General features: G+C 37.5%; 1 protein-coding gene and 1 pseudogene across 1 annotated transcript; both read right to left on the bottom strand.

Moving 5' to 3' along the window:
- Window positions 1-497: 497 nt before the first annotated feature.
- LOC106963797 (serine protease 27-like) lies at window positions 498-3634 on the bottom strand (annotated as a pseudogene).
- Window positions 3635-10597: 6963 nt separating this feature from the next.
- On the bottom strand, window positions 10598-15568 carry LOC106963800 (serine protease 27-like). The gene is made up of 6 exons (XM_015058895.1): window positions 15416-15568; window positions 14324-14344; window positions 13798-13960; window positions 12993-13255; window positions 12725-12915; window positions 10598-11380 (listed from the first exon to the last, which is right to left on the bottom strand). The coding sequence occupies exons 1-6, from the start codon at window positions 15468-15470 to the stop codon at window positions 10991-10993; spliced, it is 1083 nt and encodes a 360-aa protein (XP_014914381.1). The 5' UTR covers window positions 15471-15568; the 3' UTR covers window positions 10598-10990.
- Window positions 15569-19829: the final 4261 nt, after the last annotated feature.

The following is a 19829-nucleotide window of genomic DNA, read 5'->3' as shown; positions in this document are numbered from 1 at the left end:
TGTCTTTGTCTTGGTAGCTTAACAGTAGTGCTGCACTCTTTCCATTTTCGGATGATTGCTTGAACAGTGCTCTGAGATGTTCAAAACTTATGAAATCTTTTTATAGCCTAAGCCTGCTTTAAACTTCTCAACTTTCTCCCTATGCTTCAACTTTTCAGGTCACATTTTTTCCTGACACACCTTCTTAAAAAAACAAGTCATCTTAGTTTTTTCCAGGAGGCATTTCAAAATTACCATTAATTTAAAGGTAGTCGAGCAGGTCTTATACTTACAGTCACAGTTCACTATAGTCATCAAGATATCCTCTCTTCTTGACATTTATTTTGGAATGGCTGAATTAAAATTCTCCTGAGACGTATTAAAGTCCCTCACCAGACTCATAAACTAATGCGTCTTTGTCAAACTGGACACCAAACTGTTTGCCGACCCTTCCAACACTGAAGCATCATGAGGTTGACTCAAAAAAGATTGAACCATCAGGAAAGTACAGTCTTAAATGGTTTTAATCAGTTTATTTATGACAAATCAGCATTTGCTTTCATACTTAATACAATTCGAGTGATTGGTAAAAATTCCAAAATTATGTTAATCACTCGAGATTTAATTGACATTTGCCATTCGGGTAAATATAACTGACACAATGTAAAGGGAAGGAAAAAAGTAAATATTTTTCAATTTTATGAGTGGACTGTTAAATTATCAGATAAACTTATTACACCCTTCCTTTGCTTTGTAGAAATCTTAATTTGTGAAATAAAACCAAATCAGACAATATCAACATTTTGATCCTAATGTAGAGAGTTGGTTATGAACTAGAGTGCAACATGAGTGAAAGTTATGAGTTAGTTTCCAGCACCACCAACAAACAGATGGAGAAACAGAACAAGAGCAGAGAGAGGGAAGACGCGAGCGATGGGAATCAGAGTTTCACCACTGCAAAATACGCTGTCGTCATCAGTGGTAGGACGTTGAGTGGTAAAGTCGGGGCGCTGAGTGGTAAAGTCGGTGGGGGACAGGTGTAGTTCAAGTCGCTGTCAATGCCTGGAGAGGTGTAGGTAACAAAGCCTGGCTCCATGCCAGTGACTCTGTCGGTGATCCATTTATGGTACTGGGACACACGAGTATAGATGGAAGGTAGAACCTGCTGGTTATCAGTATAACTCAGAATCCCACTCTGGACCCAGTGGAGTCTTTCTTGGTCACTAGAGCTGCACCTTCATTTCCCTGTGGAAGAATTTTACATGTTTGTTAAAACTTTTTTTTTTTCAAGCTGGTCTGAAAAAAAAAAGTCGGAGGCCTTTTAAAAAAAAACAAACACACTATTACTATATTATAATCAACAAAGTGAGGCAGAATGCACATCTCATTAAATTGCTTGAGATAAGAACTGACTAAATTGAATTAAAGCTGCTGTGTGTAACTTTTATAAAAGAGAAACCCAACTCCTCTGCCTCCTCCCTGTGCTACTGTTATCTACAGAAATGAAATCAGGAGAAGGATTGTTGTAGCGCTATCAATCAATGCTCATATTCGCGCTGCTCAATGTGCTGGACAAACACTAAACAGTTTATCTGCTGTGATCAGTGGCTATGCTAACCAGCCTTAGCATTTGTGGCAGGCTCTCCTGATAAACTGTAGCGCAGCAGAGAGTAATTGTGAGGGAGTGAACTCTACGCATGATTGACCCTCCTTCTGAGTTTGATTGGTTGTTTCGGACTGAGTCATGACTATCTGTCTCATAGCATACTGTTACAAAATAGTTACAGTTTCACCAAATATCTAGAAAAGTTACTTAAAACTTCTTTAATGCAGATTTAACTTCATAAAGTTCAATTTAGCTCAAAACATAAAACCAAAAAATAAGAACAAAAAAGGTAATTACATCAAGCTTAGCCTTTGAAACAATTTCGCTTCCAACACACATCACGTCCTCTGTTATTGGATAGGTATAGTCGATGTTTTTGTGGATGCAGTTGCATTTTGTGTTCCCAAGTACTGATGGATTGATTTCCTGGATAGACTGGGAAGTCGACGTTTCTGAAGAAAAAACAGTTTTAAGGGTTATTTCTCTTTGAAGAATTTAACAATGGTTTTGTACAGAAAGCTGATGTAAAACAAAAACTGTAGAAATTACCTAAACTAATGGCCCAGCTCCTGGTTCCATTGTAAAAAGTGCTGTTTTCTGCAGCCAAACACACCGGTCGGATGTAGTTTGTGAAGCTGACTGGAGCCGACAGCTTCACAAGGCAGATGTCGTTTTCATTGTAGAAGGTGTAGTTTTCGTAACAGACAAAATTGGCTATTCTCCGTGTCACGGTACCATAACCAGACTGGATGGTGGCACCGAAGTACAAAGTGACATCACCAAAAAGGAAGTATCTTAAAGAAGGGAGAAGAAAGTGTTTGAATATGATTGTCACTGAGTATCAATATAGGTAGATCTTTATTTCTTTCTTGCTTTCAATTCAATAATAAAGATTTGTAGAACTGGGATCCTTGATCCAGTTGCTGAACTGACATGATGGCTTCACATCACTGAGTTTACTGCAGTTGACTACCGTAAATTCTGGACTATAAGAAGTAACCATAACAGATGGCCCGAACTTGAAAACTTTCTTTAAGACTGGCTTAAGACACAGACAGAAAGTGGCTGCAGTGTTTCTACCGTGCAGATCAGACTGAAGGCTAAAGTAATCACCACCGAAGTGAGAATCGAAGATTTGAGGTGGGCCATTGTGGTGTTTTAGATTTATGAGACATAGAGGCCCGTCTACCAGGGCATGCATGGCTTTGCGTCAACGGCTCCCTCCCGAATACGAGGAAAAACTTGCTAACTTCCACATGTTCACTCAAACCAAGATGGCGTAGAATCCCATCAGGCCATAAATCATAAATATGGAAGAAGAACTTTTGATGTTTGACCTGCCTCTCATTGGGACTGTTGATAACGACAATGAAGATCCCAGAGACGGAGATGTTGGAATGTTGTTTGTGCACTGTTCAGTAAAAAAGTATAAGCAACGTAACTTATGTTACTGATTCATAAACGGTTACTTTAATATATATTTTAAGGAAGCCGTGTTACGGGCACTGTTCGAAAGAAAGCATTTGCAATATGTATGTGTTTATAAGAATTAAATTAAAAGTTAAAATTTTTAATATCTTTCTGTGTAAATATGTCATATTACAACGTGGGTCACCTGCAATTTACCATGTTACTAATCCGGTGCGGCCTGTACAAATACAAAATTTATTTTCTTTCTAAAATTAGAGCATCCGACTTTTAATCAGGTGTGTTGTGTAGTCTGGAATTTACGGTAGATTAAATAACTCAACTCTAAGAAACCTATGAAGTGCAACTCATTAGTTGGTTACTGCCGGTGTTTTGTTCATAATCACAAACAAAATGCCAAACCATAGCTTCTAACGTTTTGCATTGAGCAGCTGTCGGCACCCACTGGTCGGTGATCAGAGATCCCTGATAAGAGAGGTAGCCGAATGAGGTAAAAATGACACTCCAGGGCCAATTTCCTGGAGACGCATCTTGCCCTCTGACGATCCTGCTGTTGTTGGTAGGGATGGCACAGGCTTTACAACAAAAACAAAACACAAAGGGTAACGGCACTAATAGTTTTCACTTCTTCTTTTTTGTTTTTAAGACAGTGGGTCGGTCAGAACATACAGAGAAATCTTTGTTAAAGGGGCAGCATTATGCATTTTCCAGACACATGGTGCCATTTTATGGCACAATCAAGCAACAGTTATTAAAGTGCTACCTACATCAAATATAACTTAGAAATTTGACTTCATAATTTAACTCCTTGAAATTAGGCTTTAGTCTCTAAAAACTCCTGCTCTCTCTGAAACTCTACCTTCTGGAAGACATAATGCTGCTCCTTTATTAACCCTTTAACAACGTTTTATCAGGGAAGAAGGGAATTAACACAAATGAGTTTTTTCCCCTTCCTTTCTTCTATGTTACTATTACCACTATTGGCAACTTGTTGATGTTAACATACTATCATTATTTTTTCTCTTTTTAAACATTTTACTTGTTACATAACACAGATTAAGAAGAATCTATAAGTGTACATTGGCAAGAAGTTACTAATTATTCTGATGCTATATGTCCATTTGTTGTTTACTATTGTCATTATTACTATTGCTGTCATCCGTAGATTTTCTTATGAGAGTGAGTTTGTAACCATTTTGCCGATGTAATATAGTTTTTGTTGGTTCTGTAGCACAGTATATTGAACAGGCACATGGATATTATAACTTGGTTTTAATTACAAACTTTTGATAATTACAGTGTGATATTTCATTAAATTGAGATGAGGGGTAGTATTAAATGAGTGTTAACTTCTTCATACTCCTTTTCAAACAGAATAGTGGTAAACTAATTTTGTTCTTGGTTATGTATGCAGATGTTTCCTCTGTCCTACTGATTGCTTGTTTTTAAAAACCTGTTTGAAATAAATGAAATCAAGTCAGCGTTTCACTGAGAAGCAGCTATTATAGCAAGTTGAGCTGATGTGCAGTTCCAGCAGATGTTTGCTAATTGTGGCTGGCTAGTCTGAAGAAGCAGAGTGGGGGAGTCACAGGGAAGGGAGGCTCTAAGTTGGAAGATTAGAAATTGCAGCTCGGAGGAGGAGCTTTGTTCTCGAAGGCGGAGCTAGATCCACCCAGGCGTTTTGCGGAGCCGAGTGGTTCCCAAGACAGATTAAGGGATCTCTCAAATATTACAAAGGAACACTCCAGGAATGATTTTGATGGGGGAATAACCTAACATGACGTAAAGCTCAAAAAGTTGATTATACGTAACACTGCCCCTTTAACAATGTGTTGCTTGAAATATTTAATACAACTATAAAAAACTGAAAATTAAATTTAGTCCATATATATTGTAACTTAATGATATTTAACAAAACTGACTCTACTGTGCCTTAGACATGCCTGTTCTTGTGATATTACAAACATCAATTTCAGTTCATTTTAAAAGGATTTTATGGGTTAGATCAACACAATACACTATGATTAAAATTTAATTTGCCACTACTCTGCGATGGTGTATCATATTGAACACCAAGAACCTACCTTCAGGTTTGTTTGTAGCATCACGTTCAAAGGGTCTGAATACTTTGGTGGTGAAATTAGTGCATCACTAATTTCACCACCTCAAAAATCTTACAAATCAACATGTGATCATTTTCACCATTTTACAGGTAAAAAAATCCCCAAAAGTGCAATAATTTTTTATTTATTTTCTTTTCCTCTTAAAAATTAGAAAAGGAGTGTTGGATACTTACCGGGTTGTGAGTCACCTCCTGAAATTTACAAACACAAACACATGCCAAACAAGTTAGGTGAAAGTGTTTTCTCACTTTGTCAGAGATGTCAAATCCATCATCAGATCTTATCCCCTCACTATGTCATGTGTTTACATCATTAATATTAAGAGACTGATTTTGTGTCACTGTCTTGTATGAAGCCAACCATCAACAATATAAAAAAGGCAAAAACAAACTATATTTAAACAAGACAATTGTCTGCATATCATTGGTAGTTCAGTAGTTTATCCACAAGTTTGTATGACAGTCTTTTGAGATCAGCTGTACAGACTTGAATAAACATGGAATAATTTAGTAGATTCAACCAAAACCACTGAACATTTCCCTAGCTCTTAGTTTTGCTAAATCATAATCCTGTTTTCTTTTTCTGCGTCCTTTTCCATGTTGTACCTGTAAACAAGCCATGTCATACGTCTATCAGTTTGTTTCTTCTCGTAAATTATTTCTGTGGATTATAGATATAATCTCACGAATAAATTACTTATAGGCCAGGCGTGTCGAACTCATTTTCATTTTGGGGCATATCAAAAATCTGAATGTTCTTAACGGGCCTGTTGTGCCAGAATGTTTTCATAAAAACCCTTTGAATTAACAATAAATAGCTGTTTTAGCATAAAATAAGTGTTTCTTAAAATTGAACATCTTTTCACTGATCAGTCCATCCAGGATTTTGCGATTGTTTTTGTGGTGCTAATTTATAAATATTTATTTATAAATATGTAGTAATTCGTAATTTATAAATATGTAGTATCATGCACTAATGCATGATACTACATATGACTATTTTTATTGTCGTATCAAGTAAGACTGAGGCAGCAGTCACTTAAACTCAATGTAATTGGTCAATTTTGAAAAAACAAACAAACAAAAAAACAACAAAATGACAAACTGAGCAAAATCTGAAAAAAAAAGGAGATCTATTGATTTAGTGTGAATTTTGCAGATTTGTGAAAAACTGGAGGGACTTATTAAGGTAATTTGCAGTCTAGAGGGCCACTTGAAAAGCTACAGTGGGGCAGATTTGGCCCCCGGGCCCTGGGTAACGGAGGTGAATTGCAAAGCAAATGACTGATTCAATGCTTATAGATGATGTGCGATGCTTTTTGTCAAGAGTATTTCAATTAAAGAGAAATAAAAGTAATATATTTTTTCTCTTGAAGAGCCATTGCCACCACTCCCTCTGTTATCTGGTCTTCAGCATTAAGTACTTTTCTTTCTTTAGCTCCACCCAAAGTGACATGATGTCCAATTAACTGCTCTGATCACAAATGAGCTCTCTATGTGGACTGGCTTGGATCTTAAAAGAGCAAGAATGAATCCAAACTTGCCTTTCTGGATCACTTAGTTTGTAATGACGTACCTGAAGCGCTATGCACAGAGTGTTTTTGGAAAGTGAGGTTATGTTGTCATGGCGTACAACTCAAATAAACTAGACAAGGTTGTTTATGAGTCATGGCTTTCTCTGTCTTAATAATATATAACTTCATTAGCCAGGTCAGTTCAGGATGCCACCCACCTAGTAATAATCCAAAACACTGGGAAACCATTTTACTAAATAGTTAATTTGTGTCAACTAAGAGGGCATATTGAAAAAAAATTCAATAATTTTCTGTTAATGCTAGAGCAGTTATAAATGTTAACCACTTCTGAGGTTAATACAGCTAAAAAGAAGCACTAAGATTAAACATCGCAAAGGTCACAAGCAAAATTCAACTGTCTAATGCAGTGTTTCTCATTTCCGGTCCTCCGGCCCCCAGCCCTGCATGTTTCAGGTGTTTCCCTTCTACCACACACTTGGATTTGATTTGTGGGTGATTAACAGGTTTTGCAGTACTTGATGACTGCAGACAAAGTCATGCAATCATTTAGATCAGCTGTTCTGGAATAGAGGCACATCTAAAACATGCAGAGCAGGGGGGCGCTGAGGACTGGAATTGAGAAGCACTGGTCTAATGTTTGTTTTACAGTGACTGTACAGTGATGAAACACAAGCAAGTTTAAAAGACCAAACTAAAATTTCCAAACATTTTTCAATCTCATGTCAAGAAAGTTCAGTCATAAAACTGAAAATTCTCTCACCATAGCCTGGTAAGAGAAGGCCTCATGATGAAGTTAGAAAATCAACAGGTTTACTTGACTATTACATAAATATTATGGTCATCATTGCTAAATTTACGTTTGCTTTTTCAAATGCATAAAAAAAGATTGAGCTTATGCAGTAATGAACCTCTAACGGTGCTTGACTGTTGCAGGCAGCTGATGGACGTCCATTACTACTCTCCTTTCTTGAAATAAGTCACTGGAGTTCTGTATATATGAAGCAAATATGACTTTCTTTTCAAATACACAGTGGCCCCAACCATACTGCCAAATTAAATAAATTCTGTCCATTTACCATTTACCCCTCAATAGTTCAAAACAGGACTATTTTGTCATCAATCTTTGTATTAAAAAAAGTCGCAGGTGAATTTCCTCGAGGCTGTGTTGCACCACTTTTATTTTAGTTATGTCAACTTTTTACGCTGCAGACCAATCACTGCAATTTTACATTTTGCCACATCACTACAGCCTCTTATATTTACCAAGTTTGTGTGTGCATATTCTCAACGGAGTGGAACCGACAGCATTTCCTTCATCATGTTGCAGAAAACACAGAAGTCATTGTTTAGGGAAAGTATAAAGTCATAGATCAACTAGATGATGCAAACTAGGGATCTCGTAATATGAATTTCATATCATGATATGATGTCACAATATATTCTAATGGGTAGCGGTAGGAACATATATCACAATAGTGTTATATTTGCAAAAAACTTGCAATAAAAAAACCCCTAAAATCTCATTGACTGGAATGTATATATTTATAAAAACTCATTTAACACTCTGTGTGTGTGTGTGTGTGTTTCTTTTTTTGGCTCTTTTGGTAGTTTGATAGTTAATTGACAGGAAAGTGGGTAATGAGAGAAGGGGAAGACGTGCGGCAAAGGTCGCCAGGCCAGGAATCGAACCTGCGACGGCTGCGTCGAGTACTAAGACCTCCATATGTGGGTTGTGCTTAAACCCTGCACCACCACAGCACAACCCGGGTATTTAAACCACACAAATTTTTTACTCGGTGCACGTACCGTTTGCGGTTTCAGAAAGACTGCCTCCCCTCTGTCCAACCATGCCTGGAGCATCGTGCCAAGACGGCAGGAGGGATAGAAACTGTGTCCATTGGACTCGGCGAGCTTTACCCCCTGGCAGATCCTGTGTGCCTTTACGCCTTGTATCCCTACTGTCTGCAGCGCTCCTTCTGAGCATTGCGCTAAGACCATGGTAGGTTAAACACAAACCACTTCCAGATAATTGACGTTTTTTGCACCTGCCTTTTTAACAAGCTCTTCCCTTGTGCTGTTAGCCACGCTGCTTCCCGGTTCCTCTGTCAACAAGCATCACCACGGTTGGCCGGTAGTCTACAGATCTCTATCGTAGGCCGAATTTCTACCGGGTATGCCGTTTATATCGCACATTCCTAATGCAAACTACAAAAACATAGCCAGAAATGAAAAGGCACTTACTGTTTCATATAATTTTGACAAATATAATTTATTATTTAATAAGCCTATTTTCTTAAAATGAAAAATGTTGCTTGTTGATTTCTTCCTGAACATTACCCTGAAAACCTGGAGGCCTTTATTTCCAGTAGCAAATATTCTGGTAAAGTAGCTCTACCGCCGTCTTTTGACAGAAAAAAAGAGCTTTCAGTTCAAACAAATGGATAGCATGTCTTATGTTTAAGTAATCCTCAAGCTGTTTTTTTTTTTTTTTTTTAAACACTGAAATCTGTATGGAGGACTTTGAAACAAGTTTATTTAACCAGAATAAATGTGATATTTTACTGTGTAGTAATAAATTGAGAGATACTTGGAGATAATACATTTAAAATACTTGTATCATTCAAACAGAAATCCAACTCGCTGCATTTAACGTCACTCTGGTTTACTTATAAGGCTAATCTATAAAATAACTGATTTTATGTTTTTTGTTTGAAATATCTACTTTCTCTTTGACATTGGTGAGAGATGTACTCTGTATAATCAGTTTGAGCTTCAGTCTCTTGAATATTACAACCTTTTCTAATCCTGCCCACCCATAAATAGCAAATGTCAGATTTTAAGAGATCCACAGGGGGCGGGGGTAACTCTAATGGTATTTGGTTTTATTTCAAGGTGGCTTTATCAAAGTAAGTAGGACAAGATTGAAATCATTTTAGTATGGATGAATCGGAAGGATATTTGGAGGTGAAAGGAGAGGAAGAGGGTGTGAGGATTACACATGTTGACGCTGAAGGACAAGAAGCTTTTATACTGAAGGTGTGACTGGTTGTTTTCCAAAATGTCATCGTCTTTCAGCCCCACAATTTCATTCATCCCAGAGGGACAATTTGGGTCAGATGGTTAAAACATAAGCACAGGAGGTTTAACTTCATAATTATCATTAAATTTTGCTGAGCTTCAGTTACCTTTTATCCCTCTGTAAACTATTATGACATACAAACAGGAAGTAACAGACAGTTAAAACTAATTTGCAGGGGGAACAAACTGGACACCACGCAGAAAATCTAAAATCTTGGATAATGAATCCAATCAAGATTTGTTCATAGTTATAAATGGTGACCCTCTGATGGAAGGTTGTCACACAGGACCTACAAACGTCTAATGAAACTTATCTATAAATGCGGTATTGGTATTGATCTTAATCTGTCGTAGATTACACATAGTGTGACGACGTGTGTGTTTTTGTATATTAGAGCTGGAAATCTTGTAAATGACACAATATTCCCATTAAAATAAACCACACATACTCCACAATTATTTCTATTTGTAAAATGACAAATCCAAAACAAATATACAATTTGTAGGAAATTTTATGTTCACAAGCATAAACATTTATATAGAATTACCATTTTAGTTCCAAATGATTCCTGCATAATTGTTCTGTTGGACATATTTGGGAGACAAGAACAGCAAATCTGAAAAACTTAATATTCAACATAAAGGTTTTAATCTTTACTCAGTTGAAGTTTATCTGACGGGGCTGAAACAGGAACAGTCATTAACTTTCTTTAATGGCCGATAATTTCCAAACTTTCCATCCACCAGAGGTCCTCTTTCCACCCAGCATGCTACCTATTTTTTTTGTTTCTTTTTGATATTAGTTGGTCACCAATCTATATATGAATTAAGGTAATCATACAGGAAACCAAATGCAATGAAAACATGTTTATTTAATTTTTGACACCAAATGTCTGAAAACTAAAATTAATTATAACAGATTAAAAATGGATCAGACTAGAATCAACTTGATATCTGATACGAATGATATTTGATCATTCGTATTACTTGATTGGTAAGATCACAATATTCCTGTACTCCTGTTAGTTCAGATTAACCCCACGTTACTTAGCTACATATTAACAGCACAACTAAAATTAGTTTAGTTGACTCCTCAAAAGAAAAAGAACTCAATTTTAAAACTTGCATTACTTGTTTCCATCAATAAGATACCAGTTTTAGTAGCACATATTTTATACTGCAGTGAAGTATAAAACATAACCTTTTTCCCATCTGTGCATTGCATAATCCCCAGTAAGACATTTACTTCCAAGCACCACCCACAAGAAATTGAAGGAACAGAGCAAGAACAGCAATTCCCACAAAGTGAGTGAAGTGGCTCAGGGTTTCCCCACTGCCAAAAATACTGTCGTCAGTGGTCATACTGGGAGTGGTGGTGTGGGGGGCGGGGGCGGAGGTGGTGGTGGTACAGGTGAAGCTTAGGTCGCTGTCAATGCCTGGCGAGGTGAAGGTAACAAAGCCCGGCTCCATGCCAGTGACCGTGTCATTGATCCAGCTCTGGTACTGGGACACTCGGGTGTAGACACCCGGTTTCATTGGGACAGCACATCCCTCACCAAAGCTCACAATTCCAGCCTGGACCCACTGAGAACTATTCTGGAGTTGAACCATCAACGGTCCACCTGAATCTCCCTGAAGGGGAGAAGAAAGAGATGAAAATAATAATTACTTGTGGATAGTAATTGCAGTTTTATATTACCCTCTCATTGTCAATTTTTTTTATTTTTGACTTATTAGGTTTTTCTAAAGTGTGTCTGCTTTTTCTTTGGTTCTGTTGCGTTACATGTTCTGGAATGCTTCCTGCGTTCAGTTTGGGACTGGACAGCAAAAACAATGCTGCTTTTTTTTGCTGCTTTTTTTTGTTTTATCCTGTGAAATACCTTGATTTTAATTAGGGGTGCAGCCGATTTCCTTAATTTTGGGAGATCAATGATCGGCCAAGATTTCAATGTGTAGCCAGTGTTATCCCCTGATCTACCCCAGCAAATGTCTTAAAACCAACCGCTGTACTCTCCTCTGAGAAGTGTGACTGTTAGCCCCTCCCACCGGGTCATGTTTGCACATTTGCACTTAACAAGAGTCACCCCACTGTTGCCAAATCAACAACTTTCCTGCTATATTTAGTGACATTTCAGACAAAACAAAAATTGGTATCAACAAAATTGGAATCAGCAGGTTGGGCTAATCGGCGAACAGATAGAAAACTGCAATCTGTGCACCCCTAATTTTAATGTCAATTCATAGAACTGACTGTGCAAGAAAATGGCTTTATGCCGGTCAACCAAATGCTGCCAATGTTCATGCCAGTGCTGGTCAATACAAGCCTAGAACAGGGGTGGGCAACTCCAGGCCTGGAGGGCTGGTCTCCTGCAACTTTTAGATGTATCTCTACTTCATCACACCTGGGTCAAATAATTAGGTTATTAGCAGGGCTCTGGAGAACCTGACCGCACTTAGGAGGTGATTCAACTATTTGATTCAAGTGTGTTGGACCAGGGAGACGTCTAAGAGTTGCAGGACACCGGCCCTCGAGGACCAGCATTGCCCACCGCTGTTATAGAAGAATGTTAAATAAGATGATCCTCCATGAGTGGGAACTTTAAGTTGTCATAGCAGAAAGTGTTCAGTACAAAATAAGAGCAACAGAAACTAAAAACAATGGGATAAAACAATAGTGTCGGAAAAACACCATACAAGCTAGCTAGAAATACAAATGTAGCATATAAACGTATATGCCAAAAACCTCCAAGCTTTTGCCTTTACAATTAAAACATTGCATATTCATAAGATCCAGACTACATACTGAAAACAGAGGTTCATACAAAATGAGTCTGTTACTTGTAATTGCAGCCGATTTGTAGACTATCAGGAAGTTTGAAATTACTCTTCTTCCTTGTGTTTTATGCTGAGAATTATTCCACCGAGCTGTTAAAAAAACAAAACAAAAAAACATTGCAGAAATAATGTTGTAGTTACCTGACAAGAGTCCTTTCCTCCCTCTTTAAATCCAGCACACAAGTAGTTATTTGTGTTTAGGTTAGGATTGAAAAGAAGTGCATTCATGAATGTTTCGTAGTAGTAGCACATGCATCTGTTGTTTCCAACTATTGGCACCTGTACTTCCTGCAGAGAGCTGGGATTTAATCCAAGTCCAATACGCCGGGTTTCTAGAAGAGAAAAGTAAAGGTTTTACATAAAATCCATAAGGGGTGTTGTCGGAGACAGTGTCTATTGTGCAACTTACCAGTGACGCCAAAACCAGTGACCCAGCTCGCAAGGCCATCATGGAAAGTGCTGTTCTCTGAGGCCAAGCAGATCGGCTGGATGTAGGGAGTAAAGTCAACGGGAGCCGAAAGCTTCAGAAGACAGATGTCATTCTCAGATGTTAAAGAGTCGTACTCAGGATGGCAGATGATTTCAGAGAGTCTTCGAGTAACTTTAGTCGAGTTGGAAACGCTGTCTGGTTGTACAACACCAAGTTGGACTTTTGTGTAGTTGAGGTCGTCTCTTATGGAAAATCAAAACACGCAAGAATAAGAGTCAGCACAGAAGTTTAGACTGTTCTTTCAGTATCAACAAATGTTGAAAAACATAATGAAAGCCATCTCTGATAAAAGCGACAATATGTAACTTTTATTTTTAAAAATATTTTTTTTACGTATTTGTTGAAACTGTCACTATTGTCACAGACAATCTGTGAAAAAGTCAAGTTCCTCTGCCTGTTACGGTGAGGGGATAAGATCTGATGATGGATTTGACATACGTGTCTGACTGATGGAAAGTGAGAAACCGGTCTCACCTGCCTTGTTTGACATGTTTGCGTGTATGTGTGTGTGCAAATTTCAGGAGGTGACTCACAACCCGGTAAGTATCCAACACTCCTTTTCTAATTTTTAACAGGAAAAAAAAAGTGTTTCGCAGATTATCTGCATCATGATGTGGTGATAGTTTTAATAAATATGTAAAAAACAGATTTTGTTTTATAAAAGTTACACGCTGCAGCTTTAATCATTTATTAACCATCTGATTAAAAAAAAAAACCCTCTCACCTTGATATGCAGTGAGCAGCTGTTAGCACCCATTCATTGCTTATCAGCGACCCTCCACAGGAGGAATAACTTGTAGTAAAATATACCTGCCAGGGCCAGTCCCCCAGCTGGGCATCTTGACCTCCAATGATCCGTGACTTGCTTCCAGCTGCTTTGCCACACACTGGGAAAAACCGAGAAAAGACAAAAGGTGAGTCAAGGTGGAGGAAGCGCTCATACATGTCAAACTACGCCTCATCGTTTGACACGGCTCTGTTTTTCTACTGTTGGTTTCATGGTAAACGGGTACAATCAGTTTTTCAATGTTGAACCATTTTTGCGTGGTTTAAAAAAAATATTTTAATGCTGTTTTGTATTTCTGCTTTTTGTTAAACAATTCTAAGAGAAAGCAAAATGTTAATCAACATAGCAGAGGCCCAACTTCTAAAATTAACTTGATTCTTTTTTTGAGAGAGAGAGAGACAGAGAGAGTGAGAGTCAGAGAGAGAGAGAGAGAGAGAGAGAGAGAGAGATCCAAGATGCTTACCAGGCTCCTGTGATTGACAACCTGAAATGCCAAAAATAGACATGTTAAACCAGTCATCAGTTCACATGACCAGCTGGAGAAAGAAATTAACTATTGTCTCCCACACATTCATTATATATATATATATATATATATATATAAAATCATGGCTGTTTAGCTGAAGTTTAAAAAGTGTTTGCCTCCTCTCCTATTTAAATGTTTCTGGTACATTTTCAAGAACAAATCCAAAAAAAAAAAAAAAAAATTGGATTTCTTTTATTCATGGAAAATATATATTCAAACCTTTCTGTCTAGTGTGAAAAAGTAATTGTAGCATCATTATTTGTACTGGTTATTTCTTTCTTTGTGGTAACAAACAAAAACTTGTAACAGGTCTTGTTCATCGCTATGGAGGAATATTTGCAAAGTCCTCTTTATGGAATTGTATAATTTCAGCCACACTAGACAGGTTTTGGACATGAACATCCTGTTTAAGGTCATGTCACAGCATGCAAAATTAAATTTAAGTTTGGACTTTGACTTATGGACTCACTCCAAATATTACTTCCAGTCATCAGAAACGGCATGGTAAAATTCAAAGCTTATTTTAAATCTAAATTACTATTACTTTATTTATAAAGCTCTTTAAAACAGTAGCTATGACAAAGTGCTGTACAGATAAAAAACAAACATTCAAAATATGGAAAGGACAGAAGATGATACCATAATGTGCAATAAAAGAAGTAGGAGGAAAAGTGTCAACGTGTTTAAAGCAATAGAAGGAAATTGTGACTTGCGAAGAGTTTTAAACGTGGACAATAAGGGGATTATTTGTGTATTGTATCTCAACTAATAAAAGTCAGAACAATATTTAATAAAACTTAATTTGAAATGGGGATGTAAATGTTACATTTTCACTGTGTAAATTGGTCACAAAGATAAAACAACATTGAATAAAATGCGGCTAAGATAGCAGGACATGTAGGTTTGTCTTCATAACTAACTCATGATCTACAGAAACCTTTTCACCATCTATGTGTACAAGGTTTATCAGAGACACGTCATTAAGCTACATGAAATGTAACGTATGAATCATGAAACACTCATTCTTACCATTGGAGAACAGAAGGATCAGCACAAAGTATCCAAACAGCTTTTGGAGAGCCATTTTTAAAGAAACAATACCCTCAGCAGCAGATGCATGAAGATGTTCAGCTCCACTCAGAATGAACCTTTTACACTAATGTTAGCCTCCTTAACACATGAACATGAAAGGAAACCTGTTGGTCGTGTTGTCAGAGTTGAACTGGCCTTTTCTGAGACATGAAAGATGTCCAATCAAGGAAGTAATTTATTTTTATCATGCAACATGTTTGCTTTTCCTTTCAGGTTCTAAAGACAATCAACTAAGTTCATTGTCCTAATCTGAGCTCCTCCGACTTTTAACAAATGTACAGATATTTTATGTTTTATGGAATAATTCAATAGCACTTGACCTCTCTAGTACTTATTTTAAAATCAATCAATCAAATTTTATTTGTATGGCACATTTCAGCAGCAAGGCATTTCAAGGTGATTTACATAATTAAAGGAAAAATAAGAACAGCCTGTGACATTGAATAAACATTGACATATCAATGTAACATAAAAGCATTTTTTAAAAAGTAAGGAAAGTTTTTACTAAATGGTTGTGGTTGACCATCAGTGAAGCAGAGGTATTTATTGCCATTACTGCAGACATTGCTCAGCTTCAAAGTATTTTCCTTATTGTTTCCTTTAGTCTGTCTCTTCCCTGTAATTCTCACAGAGCCTTTTGTCTTCAGCCCATCAAAACCGGTCTGGTCTCTGTGCTACATCTGTCAGTGAAACTATGCAGCATTTACCAGCTCATCACTGCGCCCTGTCCCCAGTGAACCGTTGCTGCTGCTGTTTTAACTTTGTTCTGTTTACCTCTCATAAAATGACCGTACTACCTGCCATATCACCCTGACATCAAACTTTCCCATGTAAAGGTTTGATGTCAGTGTTTTGCTTCAACCATGGCAGCAGAAAAATAAAATGCTTTCCATTTCATTTGCTAATGCTCCATTATCTCTTGGTACTACCAACTACCAGTGTTAGGAGTAGCTGTCATTGAAACACTGGTAACTTTTTCTTTTGCACAAATCTTTAATATTCTGCTGATGTCAAACACACAATTTCACAGTTGCAGTGTTTTCATTTAATAAAATTAAAACGTGAATAATTTTGTCATTCAAAATCGATGTAAATGGTTACATGAGATAATGTTCATAATTCAGCCATGGTGCTAATGCTCATCATCTATCAGCCAATCAGAGGAGACGTTGGTGTCTTATTCAGGCGTTAGTCACATTATCCCAAAAAAAGAAAGAAAAACAAACTATCATCCTCCTACCACTTCCTGTTATCGTCTTTGTTGTTTACAACAGTAGTAACATCTGCCTGTTGATAATGTGACTCGTCTGATACCAAAGAAAAAAGGTCTTCTCATTTCAGTTTTTTAAAATACGTCTATTTCAATAGAACCAAAAGAACACCTCAACATAAAACAAAAACTTACTGAAAATTGAGAGTTTTCCCCCCAAAAATTGCCGTGTTTTTATTAAGAGAATTTTCATAATTTCAATTTGTGCAATTCTATGGTTAATGGAAACCTTAATTGCTGACATTTTTAAAATTGTGATGGAAAGAAACGACTTTAACAAAGCTCAGCCTCCTGCTTTTTAAAGGGAAAACAGTATTGTCCTAAATGGAATGAGGAACAGAAAGACGTTAAACCTGATTTCATTCGTTTGAGAAGGAAGTGAAATAAAATATTTTCCACTCATCCACTTGTGGGAAGACATTGTACAATGCAGCAAGGTGCCTTAACAATTTCCCAACTCTGAATAAGTTTTCTCTTTGTAAAAATAAAAAAAATCAAGTTGCTTGGAAACACTCTTGACCTTTGCTTCTCTGTAAGGAAAGTCTCCTGGCAGGCTTTTGTATTTACTTTTCTCTAGGAGTGCAAATCTAGATTATCATTACCTTGACAGCCATACAACTCTTATCTCTGTACGGACTAGCCTGAATGTATACATTTATTAATCTGTCTTGAAGGTGGCATAGTTGCACAAATTCACATTCTTGCATAAAAGAAGTGAGTCACCTAGACATGTAACAATAATTAACCTCCTTTCAACTCTTCCAACTGCTGGCTATTCTGTGTTTGTTGATTTTGTTTAGCCTATGTTGTTAATTCTGTGCACAGGAAAATCTCTTGAGATTCATCATCCCACATACAAGAGAGACCTGTTGCACACATCAACAAATTACATAAAAACATTACAATCTAAACACGGAAGGGTTAACAATGATGAACAAAGACACATTTTTAAAACCCTTTATTAAAATGTTGAGCTCCCCAAGTGTGACCAGATTGCACTGAATGCACTGAAGGAAGACTGAATGTGACAAAGTCCTGAGAGCAAAGGCCGTCGTATTGATTCTTGTGTGAAATGTAACATAAGAATGATGAAATCAGATGGAGGATGGATTTGTAAAGCATACCCTTGCAAGAGTGTCTGATTGTGTAGAGGGGGTAATTTAACTGAAGTGCAATGGTGATAAATCCAACAGTCTCTAATGGACATAATAGAGGACCGTAGTCTAGAATACTCATAAGTGGTAGAAACAAGTAGATTTGAGAAACAAGCTTGTTTTGAAAAATGAAGCCTAGCATTTTCTGTTTGTTCAAAAATAAGATGCTCTTGGTCTTATTTGCCTTCAGTAGCAATCTAAATTTTAATAGTTGTGACTGAATGACTGATTTTGCCTGACAATAAATTTCTGAATCAACATAAAAATGCAGAGCTGCACTTGTAAGACCGTGGCCCAAATTGTTACTGTAGATGTTAAACAGCGTAGGTCCTAAAATGGACCCCTGTGGAACCTCCCTAAAAATGTCCATGTAGCTTGATGTTCGACAACCACGTTGTGCACACCGTTTACGGCCAGTCAGATAATTTAGTAACCACAGTCTATTCAGTAAACCCATATGTCCAAAAGCCTTCGTAAAACATTGCTTGCTGTGTGAGTGATACCACCACATATTGAAATGATAGCCCAGCATTTGATTGGCTTTTAAAAAGTTTAAACTGCCTGGCTGTGCCCCAGTGATACCTGGGATGTATCCAATGCTGCTAAGGCCATCTCTGCAGGCTCTTTTATTAGCGGCTGTGTTTGCAGTCACACAAACTGTATTCACATTGGGATGTGGTTCATCATATTACTGATGACTGACGAAAGATTTAACAAGTGTTTCTTAGGTAAGATGAAAGTAAGCAACAGGTAGGTCATTTGATTTTTGACCTTTCCACAATCTTTTATCATTTATGTTGTTTGATTGGTAATGAATATCATAAAATCCTAGATTTTACATATATGAATAGATTAATTATGCCCTACTCCCGAGATGCTTGATTACTATGATTCAAATTTGTAAAACTGGTTAAAATGAGGTAAGAAAACTTAAAAGGGAAGAATGCATGTTAAAGGTTCAAACTACTTATTTCACTGCTTGAACCTAAATCTGACAATGAAGAGTATTTGTGTCAAAGTTTTCTGTAAGGTAGGAAATTACACACTCGTATATGAACTGCAGCAAAGCTCCATGTTGACAGAGCATAATTGTGCACTCAGGAAGTCGCTATGTATTAAAATATTTTCTTTGCCAAAAAAACATGGAAAGATGCTGCGAGAACAGTGATTCTTTGGCCAATCATTCTCTAACCCAGTGGTTTCCAAACATTTTCTGCGCCCCCCTATGTATTACAAATGGGACGCGTGTGAGGGGAGGGGGCATCGACTTTTTTGGGGGCAAAATGAATGTACGTAGCTGAAAATAGACACCAACATCGGTAGCCTACAAAGTACTTGTTAAGCTTAAGGTTCTGTATTGATATTAGCTAGTCATCTTTAGCTAACATTACCTGTATCCAATAGCTTTACTCAACTCAGTCGGTTAGTTTGGAGGGAAAAACTGCGAAAAGTTCTTTGGGTTTTGCTGGTTTGCTGCCGTGATTCTAACATAAACCTACGTAGCTCCGCACAGCAGCAGCAGGTCTCCTTCACAGGTGGAAACCCAGCGCGAGCGTCGTAGCACTCATGTTGTGTTTAAAGGCGGCTCGGAAAAATAGGTTACAACATGTTAACAACGGATTAAACAGTTTTAACTGCTGATAAAAGTGACAGGGGACACAAATATGGGAAGTGTGGAGCCCCCTGCTGTATCAAATTGACATAGGAATAACAGAGAGTTGGCCATTCTAAGGTAAAAACCCAGCACATACATTGTTCATGTTTTGTTTTGTTTTTTTCATCCAGACGGCTTCCCGCGCCCCCCCTGCAATGACAAGGGGCCCCCCCTAGGGGGCGCGCCCCACAGTTTGGGAACCTCTGCTGTACACGAACCAGTTAAAAACTAAACAGGATTATATTAAAATTCAGATCAATCTGTATGTACATG

Source organism: Poecilia latipinna, unplaced genomic scaffold, assembly GCF_001443285.1.
Source record: "Poecilia latipinna isolate Pla-1442-1.1 unplaced genomic scaffold, P_latipinna-1.0 Scaffold1582, whole genome shotgun sequence".
Lineage (NCBI taxonomy): Eukaryota > Metazoa > Chordata > Actinopteri > Cyprinodontiformes > Poeciliidae > Poecilia > Poecilia latipinna.
The sequence above is the reverse complement of the archived record's forward strand: the minus strand, read 5'-3'. Positions and strand labels throughout refer to the sequence as shown.